This window comes from Mus pahari, chromosome 5 (genome assembly GCF_900095145.1).
Source record: "Mus pahari chromosome 5, PAHARI_EIJ_v1.1, whole genome shotgun sequence".
NCBI lineage: Eukaryota > Metazoa > Chordata > Mammalia > Rodentia > Muridae > Mus > Mus pahari.
In genome coordinates, this window is record NC_034594.1 from 131,839,430 (window position 1) to 131,850,168 (window position 10,739).

General features: G+C 46.7%; 1 protein-coding gene across 1 annotated transcript in view; it reads right to left on the reverse strand.

Annotated features, from left to right (window-relative positions):
* The window catches only part of Pappa2 (pappalysin 2), a 238,200-nt gene extending 228,836 nt beyond the window's left edge, over positions 1-9,364 (reverse strand). Inside the window, exon 1 of the mRNA XM_021198056.1 lies at positions 8,423-9,364. Within this exon, the coding sequence (XP_021053715.1) occupies positions 8,423-9,344 (922 nt within the window). The 5' untranslated portion in view covers positions 9,345-9,364. The remainder of the gene's footprint in view (positions 1-8,422) is intronic.
* Between the last annotated feature and the right edge of the window lie 1,375 nt (positions 9,365-10,739).

Sequence of the window (10,739 nt, forward strand, 5' to 3'; positions counted from 1 at the left end):
GACATGAGTCACAACTACTGACCTTGCTCTCCCAACTGGTTGTCATGGCAATGCTTCAACTTCAAAATGCTCTGAAGCTTTGCTCGCAGTTGCTATATTGTATGTTTGAGAAGAACCACTTTACCCCATCTCTCACTTCTGAGTCATAGAAAAAACGGTTCCTGTTTGCCCTGAATTTTATTTCCTAACTGTTTTCTTTCCTCCTCCTCCTCCTCCTCCTCCTCCTCCTCCTTCTTCTTCTTCTTCTTCTTCTTTTTTAAGTAAGATTGTTTTAAAGCAGGTAGTAAACACGGGAAGTGAAGAATGTTGTTATTTTGAGGGACACATACTTGGCAAAGAAATATGCTCTCTGGAAGGTACAGGGTGTGTGTGTGTGTGTGTGAGGTGAACAGAAACAGATTTGATGAGGCCCCGGAGTAACCTAGCTCTGGGGCCTCAAGGGCAGAATCATGAGATTTATGTACTTATATGTGACATCAGGAACTCAGGCTCCTGAACATGCAGGGTGTATGGGCTTGGGATCCAAATGAATGTGTTGCTGCGCCCTCCTCCTTCTCCTCTTCTTCCTCCCCCTCCTCTTCTTCCTCCTCTTCATAGATGCCGAATAAGGTGTTTATTTGGTCTCTGCAAGGCCTGAACTAAAACAGGAAAGAGATGGAGCCAGACCTCCTGGCATGCACATCCTGAATAAATCCGATGGCCAAGGAACAAGGAAAGGTGCATGAGGAAGAAAGCAGGGGGTGAGGAAGGATGAAGTGTTGCTGGTTACAGGCAAAGTGTTGCACTTGCCTGACTGCCAGAGGTGATTGCTACTTCACAGCTGTGACTCTGTTACTCCTAGCAACCTATGCTCCATGCTAGAGCTGACATCCAAAGGTCTCTGGAGTTTTCATCTCATCCTTGAGGACGGGGAAAGATCATACCTCACAGAGGACTGAGGTCCCTCCCACGCCACCTGAATCCAGAAGGCTCACTCGCCATGATGCCCGTCTGAGACCAAACAGAGCCTATGAGAGCCCTTTACCTCAAGAAGTTTGGGGACAAAGAGAGAAAAGGCAATAGCCATGCATCGGGTACTAAGGCAGAAGTGTGGTGAATGGGATGATCGCCCTATCGCTCTCAGAGGAAATCCATCTGCCTCCAGCACCACACTAGACTACTAGATGATTTCAGAGTCTCAGGTCTAAAGCTGTAAGTTAGACGCTGAGCCTTGACCAGACCTGCCTCAAGTGCCTAGCTAGCACAAAACTCAGAGAACATCACCGCATTGTAAGAGAGCCACACGAACTACATCTTCCCGCTTTCTTTCTTCTGTGATGCTTCAGCATCTAATGCCCTGAGATTCCTAAGTAGCTTAGTGTTCCCCAGAAACCTGTTGCTTAGAGCTTATCAGGTAGAGCACGATAGATAAGCATGGGTTTTTGTGGATCATGTGGCATGAAGAAACAAGGCCAGAAAACCTGTAGAGGAAGCATGGCTTTCAGGGTGAACACTCAACACCAAAGCTCTGCAAACGATTACAGAGGAGCAAAGCCCAGCATGACACTTGCTTTGATAAAGTTTTATTGGAACACAGCCTACCAATGTGGTCGTGCATCAACCATGGCAATGTGCACATACTAACAGCAGAGTTTAGGAGTTGCATCATAAGCTCTATATGGCCTACAAAGCCTGAACTACTTAGCATCTGTTCTTTTTTAAAAAAAAAAAAAAGATCTGTCACACACTGTCCTGTGCTTACAAATCTGTAGTCCCATAAGTGTGCAACAGTGCACATGCAGCAGCAGCCATGGCAGCAGCAGCAGCAGCAGCAGGAACAGCAGAAACAGCAGGAACAGCATCCAAGCTAAGAAGCTTGTTACACATGCAGTCCCATGCTTCTCCAGAGAGACGGAATGCAAATCCTCATTTGGGTAACAGAGTGGTACAAGAGCAGATGCCAAGAGTAGGGTTACATAGGCAAAGATTTTATTCAATGAAAGAAACTCTGAGCAAAAATATGGCAAGAGCTAGGAAAGGGCTGGGAGCACTATCGCCCCACGATATTAACCTGACCCTGGGAGAAAGAGAAAAGACAGAAGCAGTCAAAGCATATTCTCGAAGCCTTTTGATGGTACCTAAGCCAGGACCAACCACGTTAGGTCTCCCTTTATCCTGGCCACTTCAGGGAGAGGCGGTCTCCATCCAAACATAGTCCCTGTCAACGTCAGTGACAATGTCAATGCGTCCACAGTCATTGAACCCCCTGCGTTGGATCCCTGCAAAACACACTCTCTTCGCGTCTGCTGCCGGGTGTACCCCAGCTGACCTCTGTGCACACTGAAGCAGGAGAAGCAACACTCTCGGGCAGCTCTTGGTGCACTTTGCCATTCAGCGATGAAGGGCCAGACCCATACATATTTTAGGCTTCTCGGGCTATACAGTCTCTGTCACAACCACTAAACTCTGTCATTTGCCATGGAAGCAGCCACAGAGAACACATAATCAAATGAGTGTGGTGTGCCAGATCAAACTTCATTTACAGAAGCAGCTCTGGGGATGACGTGGCTTATAGGCCAGAAGAGACCAGCCTTTGCTCTAGAGTTGTGGGAGTAAATTTCCTGAAAGTAATTCAAACTGTGGCTCACGTGAGACACATAAGGGAAGGGGTGCTCCTAGGGAAAGCAGGTGGGCAACCTTGTGCGCAGCAATTTCCCTCGGATGCTCTTCAGGCGTGCAGTAAACAGCAATAGCACACTTTCAGAGCCACTGCCCTGGATCCCCACGAAAAGCTTCCAGTTCCAGAAAGTTCTCCTCACCCCGGTGGGAATACAACAATCTAAATTTCGAGTTTATTCTACAAACATAATTTGTAGAATTATGTGATTCTAACATTATAGTAGGTATTTGGTGTGTGTGGGGGGGTGAAAAATATGATTTGGAGCTTCATATAACTTCTAGGGGATGTTCAGTTGATAGAAATAAGAGCCATGCCTAACTAATAAGGCAAGAAGCAATGTGCAATCCATAAAAGGCACACAAGAAGGTCTATAGAAGGTCTATAGAAAAAGACTAGGAAAGGTCCATAGAAAGTCTATAGAAGATGAGAGAGAGAGAGAGAGAGAGAGAGAGAGAGAGAGAGAGAGAGAGAGAGAGAGAGAGAGAGAGAGAGAGAGAGAGAGAGAGAGAGAGAGAGAGAGAGAGAGCACCAGGGAGGCTCTAAGGAAGAAGGAACCGCAGTGAGCTATAGAAATATGACCGTGATAGATCAAATACACCTCATAGACCAGCTAACATTCACATCGCTTCTGTGTTGAGCCACCAAGCCTCACAGTGAAAACTCCAGTGCAAAGAAGCTAAATTACAAGCGTCAGGTATGTGTTTCCTTCACACAAACAATCCATGCATCTCCCTGTCACCTGAAACAGCAAGGCCACCCTCAGGAGACAACCATGGGCCCTCATACCAACAGCCCTGTGCCAGTTGGGCCATTACAGCATCATGGACTCTTTGAGTCCTGGTCCAGGAGGGGGATGTGGAGAGGAACGGGGTGACTCCTCAGGGTCTGATAAGGACAAACACTCTGATTTGACCATCACTGAATGTAGGGAAGCAGCCAAAGAGGGGGACAGAGAGTCCTGCCTCTAGGGAAAGATACTGATGCAGCTCTTTGCCTGACTAGGCCTGTGAGATCAAGGCGGCCACGCTGAGGTCTCCTTACAACTATGCCATTGTGTGTTCTGCACAACTCTGTGTTCCCTGTGGTCAGAACGCTTCACCCTGAAGCCTCATCCCATAGATGTCACTCACACAGAAAAGCTAGCAATAGACTCTGAACTAGCAATAGTCTGCCTGATGGCGGCAGACTTGGGCTATCAGAAAAATCTAGGTAACAATGTACATTTTTCTATTAAGTAAACACAAATTTCAAGAGATATTCAACAGGGCTTACAGCTTAGAAAAATAAAATAGAAGTTTTAGCACTATTGCCCAACTGATTTGAAATAGTGCCACTCAAATAAAAAGAACAGATGAAACATTTGAATGCAATAAATGCAACCTTTGGGCTTTTTTGTCTATAGTTTTTATCTTGAGAACATATTGTGGAAAAAAAATTAGCTACTTACAGCCATTCCCATTTTATAAATCATCAGAGTAAAGTCCTAAGGATTTGAAGTTAATATCTCTGCTAAGGAAAAGTTAGATTTAAATTAGAAATTAATTTAGTCTGAATATCTCCTGATAAATACCTTTCATGTCACTGGTAAATAAATAAGACTCACGGGCCAAATTTTGTGGTGCGCACATTAGCTACATGACTCAATAGAACCTCTTCTTATTTGTCTTTTGTTTGGGAATTTTTTCTTACTTTATTTCAAATAGAATCATATACATTCATATTCATGTAATCATGTGTATGCGTGTGTTTGTATATATATTTCCATTTAATTTTTGGTTTGATATAAACATAACTCAGAAAAAAAGAAAGCTAAATAGATTACCAGAGACAGTTGTCCCAGTATGTGTCAGAGAAAGATTTGATTCCATGTCTGTCTGCCCTGCCCCCCTCAGACTCTACACTGGGACATATAAAACCTGAAGACTCAGAGGGCCCAAACTCACCTTCATGTCAAGGACAGTTTCTCGGACATCTTTGTGTTCCCCTCAATAACTTGCCACACTTTGCAAGGCAAGGCACTCAATAAATATTTGTTGGATGAAGAACTCTGAGCTTGGGTCCCAGCTTACCATGGGTTTAATGACTCAGTGTCCTGCAGTGCAGGTGGTTACTCAGCTGGGCGACTTCAGGGAACATTTGAAATCAATTACGGGTGCAGAGGAACCTGCTAAAATGTCCTCTTTTGTGTATGCCAGGGTTGACGGGGAGGAACGGAAGTCGAAGTGGTAGGAAAGGCTCAGCTGCTTTCAGGGTTATGCACTGGACCTTAAAGAGACTAAACCAGAGCAGGACAGAAGTTGACTTATTTAAACACTAAATTCTAATGACCCAACCTAATGGGATCCTGACCTTAAGCTACTCCTAGCTTGCTACGTAGCCTCTAAGTGCCAGACCTTTGACTGGTTACCTTTGAGAAGACCCTCACCAGGGAGCAGTCCTCTCTCTGTTGCCACCAGTCTGCTCCAACTCTGGGGAAACCTTTCAGAAAGTCCAGAGGATGACCAGAAGAGTTCCCCCACACACACACACACACCGCAACCCCCCTCCCCTGACACCTAAAGCTTGTGCACCATGCATTGCCCTCAATCCTCAATAAAAAGCATTCTTGCAACTCATTCTGGAGTCTGACTTGTTTCAGAAGAATGCGGGAACTCTGAGTGCAGGGAGAGGGTAATTCTAGCTGATTTTGTTTTCTTATTGCTTGCTAGAGCTACAAGTTAGTCACAACTCTAATTTAAAAAAAAAAAAAAAAAAAAAAAAAAAAAAAAAAAGCCGCTTTAGCTATCCAGACAGGCCTTTCAAAAAAAGGAAAAGACATATGAAATGGACCCTGAGGGATGCCTACCAACAACATTTTGGGAGAAGGTGATTAAATTACAGCCCAGAGGCTGGGACAGGACAGCCCTCAAGGAAACTAGAGACATTCCCAACTTTGTGGCTTCCTTGTCTCCTGAGCACGAGACAACACTGCCACCTAGTGTCCAGTATTAAAACTATTCCCTAAGGTCCCATAGCTGTGGGTGGGGGCTTCTTCTGCTACGACTGGTATTGACTAAATTGTTTGAGGTCTCTGCTGAGGAAAAACTACCCCAAGCATGGTAGGTAGAGGACTTGGAAGCTGATTCGAGTTAACTAGGCAGAACCTGAGGTTTGAAATCTATCGGCAGAGTGAGAGCCAAGCACTTGGCCCACCCTCAGAGGAGCAACTGAAGTACAGCTACAGGCTTGTGTGTAACTCCCAGCAACCTGACTCCACCTTGCCGCTCTGTGTAACTCAAGTCCCACCATACTAGGAATGGATACACACCATCTTGAGACCCCATACCAGCAGAAGAAAGGAAGATGGATTGTTGAGCGTTGTAAAGTTGTGCAAAGAGGGTCAAGTCACTCGAAGTAGAGGCTCTTATTACTGGCGGCTTGATTTTGGTAACCTCATGATCCTTAGCCATGCTATTCACCGGGGAAATACCAGCAGCAGAGACAATGGGTAGACAAGGACGCAAAATCCTAAACAGTCTACTTGCTGAGCCCAATGCCTTGCTGTCAATCCCTGCCTCCCATGGGCTTTTATCCTCCCTTGATAATTTGGGCTGAGCACGAGTCTGAAGAAAGATAGAGGATAGAGCAGGGGGGAAAGAGGCTTGGTCGTCATCTGTTCTCTACCTCTTACAAGCAGACCTAAAAGGGAAGTCCCAGAACACCGCAGGAGCCACTTGCATTTGAGGGAAAGAAACCTTAGAAGGTAAATTGCAGAAAATGATTTCCTGCCCAATTATACATGCTCCGAGAGGAGAGGTGGGTTCAGATGAGCACTGGAAGATCTGAATGTGTGCTGTGGCAGTCTGGAAACAGTGGCTGGTGACAGGCAAGGCAGGGAGGCACGTGGATATGAGGATGAGCTTGCCAGAGGTGAAGCAAAGAATAGGGGACTGCAATGGGGAGGTGAGATAGAAGGACTGGAGAGGTAAAGGACAGAGGTGAGGTGCTATGTTCCTGTATTCCAGAATTGGACTTTAATAACCCAAAGCAATAGTCTCCCACATAGATTCCTGCTGGAGTGTCCTCTTAGGCTTCCTAGCCAGGAAACAGATCCCAGGTCTCTATGTTGCGACTGCAGGAGGAAGCATAGGCAGATCCGTGTGGGTCTCAAGCAAGACTGCGAGCTCGCAGGCTCCCTGGCAGATGGGCACTAGGAAGCCAGACTAGGCAGCACGGAGATGTCATCTGGGAGATCTGGGGGAGACTGTGAAGCTGCCAACCTCGACCAGATAATCATCTCATTATTTCTTCCATTTTGGCCCCAGAATAAGGGTTTTTTTCCTTCTCCTCTTTCTCTGCCCCCACCTAGCTTACAGCCTGGCCCCCTTCTCTCCTCCCCTCTCCCACCCAAAACTAAAATAAAGCAAAGCCACATGACTGGAGAGTGCTCAGTGTCTGGGAATCCCAGATTCCAAACGAGAAATCACAGCCAAAGAGGGGGAGACACAGTGTCCACAAGGATGTTCCAGCGACACCCCACCGGAAGAGGCTCCTTCCCTCCAGATTTATTTGCCTAGTGTGCAACTTGTTTGGAGGCACTCAGAAATCTGAGTGGTTTTTGTTGTCATTGTTTTGGTTTGGTTTGGGTTTGTGGGGGGAGGGGTGGTTGGTTGTCTGGTTGGTTGGTTTCGTTTGGTTTGGTTTGGTTTGGTTTTTGTTTGTTTGTTGAGAAGATATCAAATGATTCATGAACTCCTACTTTGTTCTCCCCACCCCCCAAGCCAGTCTCTGACATGTCACCCATTGCCTCAGTTTCTCCAGCAGTGTAATGGAACTCACATACAGGAAAGGGTGTGTGGATAATACAGATTGGTACCATTATTTGTTCTGATAAGTACTTGATTGGTTTTTAGTTAATGCATAAAGTAACTTGGTCTCCTTGTGACATTCTTCTGCATATTTGTCCCCACTCTCTTCTGGTGGGGTGTCTAAACGAATAAGGAGACCCCACGGGGTGAAATATCCTCTCCTCACCCTTGCCTGAAATTAACCTCTCCAGATGGGAAAAGAAAAGCAACGGCTCCAAACCAGGCTCTTTTCTTTGTCATTCTAGGTGTCTCTGTTAATCAAAATAAACACAGGTAACAAGCCCAAATAAATGCCTCTGATTAACATTATAGTTAGATGTGTTAAACAAGCTTTCCTATTTAGGTCTTTATAACATAGTCAGGGCTAGAAGCCAGGACCCTGGTCTGCAAGTGTCCACCTTTTCCAGCAGATTTGTTGAGGTCAAGAGAAGGGGATGGAGGGTCTAGGATGTCTTCCTAGTTTCTGGGTGGCAGCCAGTTCCCTTGCAGTTTGGATCCAATTGGGCACTATTCACTGCTACTATCCTTGGACTGCCGTCTGCTTTCCAGACGTGCCACACTAGACTATGAGAAGCAGTATGACCCTTGCCCGCCCCCTTGACAAAGAAGACAAATCTGTTCCCTTTAAAAAGGAAAAGATCTTAAGGGAGGTCTCCTAAAGTACAAACACAATGTATAGAACTCTGAGAAAACGATATTGATAATGATGCCTTGGGTAGGCGTCATTTTCCCTTTGATGATGCCTACACTACTTCCGCACTAACCCCCACCCCCACACAACCCCTCTGGCTAAGTCTTCCTAGCTTTCCTGCTTTAGGCTGTTCCCCCTTTCTGTTCTCTATGTGCCCACAAAAGAAATGGAGCCGGCCACACCCCTCGGGACCCGAGAAAACGCAGGAGTAGGATAGGACATTACCTGCAATGATGGCTGGGTTGTTCTGTCCTCCCTCTGGTCTCACCCAGGCTTCCACTGTGAACGCCTCCCGGGGAATCTCAGCCAGCACTTCTGGACGCAGCAACAGCCGCTCCCTCTTCCCAGAGAAATACAGTACAGGCAATCCTCCTTGGGAGTTAAAGGTCTCTACTCTCCGGGCAGAGGCCCCTCCACCATTTTGGATGGTGCCCTCCAATGGATTGTCACGATCTCCATGCTTAAGGGGGTCTTTAGGCCAAAGCTGGAAATCTTCAGGGGTATTCTGGGGGTCTCCAGTCATGTCTTCTGCCTGCCTCTTCTGCACTTGGTGAGGAAGCCTAGACTTGGACTGGCCCTTCCTCTGGGTCTCTGCTGTGGGTCCCTTCTGATATGCGAAGGTAGCTATGGTGGAGACAGCAGTTTCTGAGCTTCCCCGAATCGCAGGCTCACCTAGAGCCTCCTTAGATCCTCCCTCGCCAAGATAAGTGTCATCATTTCTCAGCAGCTGCGATTGCCCAATAGGACCATCCCCTACCCACGGGGCAGCTGGCTGCTCAGACTCTCTCCTTGCTCCTGCTGGCTTTTCAGTCAGGTCTCCGGGAACACCACTCGGAGCCTGTCTCTCTGTGCTTCGCTGGCTCCATTCGGCATCCTGGGTTTGCTGCTGTGTCCCCACAGGATAGGACCTTGGGTAGTTTTCGAGGCGGCTTGGGTAGACCCCAAAGAGATGGTGCTGTGGAGCAGTCCTGGGTCTTCGAACCTTGTACCCCAGCCAACAGCGTTCCCCTTCCAACAACACCTGGTTCAGGTGTTCCTTCTGGGCCAGGAATTTCTTGCGGGTCCAGCCCAGCTCTGAGTTGGTGGTACTGAGTGCCCACCCAGCCAGGACCACCAGGCTTATTCTCAGGACCTTCCAACACATCATATCTCCCTCAGCTTGTTCCTTAGAACCCGAAGTCAGCTTCTTGGTACCACACAAGAATGGTAGGGAGAAGAAGGAAACACAGCCAGCAATGGAATTGAAGTCACCAGGGAAATTGATTCACAAACCAAACTTTCTCAAGTGGCCCCGGAAGAATGCCTCTCCTGGCTACCTGTCCTGGGGATTCAGCCAACCCCAGCGGCTTCTGTAACTTTTGGCTTCTCTCACCTCCTTCCGTGACCTCTCTTGCTTGATTTCAGTCCTTCAGAATGAAGTTAAGTGTTCTTACTTTGAATCTCCACCCAGAGACCTCAGGTTTCCTTTTCTGTCTTCAGTAACTCCTCTCCTCACTGATAAGAGAAGAGAGTGTGTGACTTAAGCCAAATTCTCTCAGACACATACCACCCCAGCTGGTCATTCAAAAGAACCTTATTCTCTACTGGTCTCTTCTGTATCCTCTTCCTTTCCCTAGGAATTAGAGTCTCTCTTTAGAGCCCATCACCCACAATACACTCAACTTAAAGTAAATTGCTAGGAAAAACAAACAAACAAAAACAAAAAACCTTTTAGGCTGAGACACAATTTGATGCTTATTCTCTAAAATAAAATAAAAAAAATAAATAAAAATAAAATAAAGCAAAAATCATCTGGGGGCATAAAGATCCAAACTGGTACTTAACTTTCTCTCCTCAGAGGTCCTCAGCCAGGTGTCCACTCAGCTTCCAGTCTGCCAGTGTAGGTGAGCGCTCCTGCAGCGTGGCACTCAGGGTTGTTGACTATTGAAGAGAGTGTTTTAATTCCTGTCCAACTTGTTGGTGTGCTGCAAGTCTCTGTGAAGTTCTCTGGCTGCCAGTCTACTGCTCTCCTGATCAAATGAGTCTGGGAGCCCTGGGTTTCACCTTTGGAGAGTCTTGTGGGTCCCTAAAGATGGATAAAAAGACCAGTATGAACGGCATAGGCATAGACATCAAGGGACCTGTTCCCTCTGATCTCTCCTGCTCTCTCTCTCTCTCTCTCTCTCTCTCTCTCTCTCTCTCTCTCTCTCTCTCTCTCTCTCTCTCTCTCTCTCTCTCTCTGTCTGCCTATAATTATCTCCTTGGGTTTTTTTTTTTATTTAAAGACAATGATGATGTCAAAGCTAATAAGTTTGGTACATCACTCCTCCTACCCCCTGCCCCCTCCCTTCCCCTGGTCACCCCTTCCCCCACCTCTCTGAGGCACAAGGGACAGAAGCTCCTCTTGGTTTCCCCAGTAAACATCACAGGCTTTCTCTCTCAGCAGCCGCAGCCTACACAATCAATATAAAACAATCAATACTGTTTTGGAGCATGCCTTTCTGTGTGTAGCCTCTCTCTCTCTCTCTCTCTCTCTCTCTCTCTCTCTCTCTCTCTCTCTCTC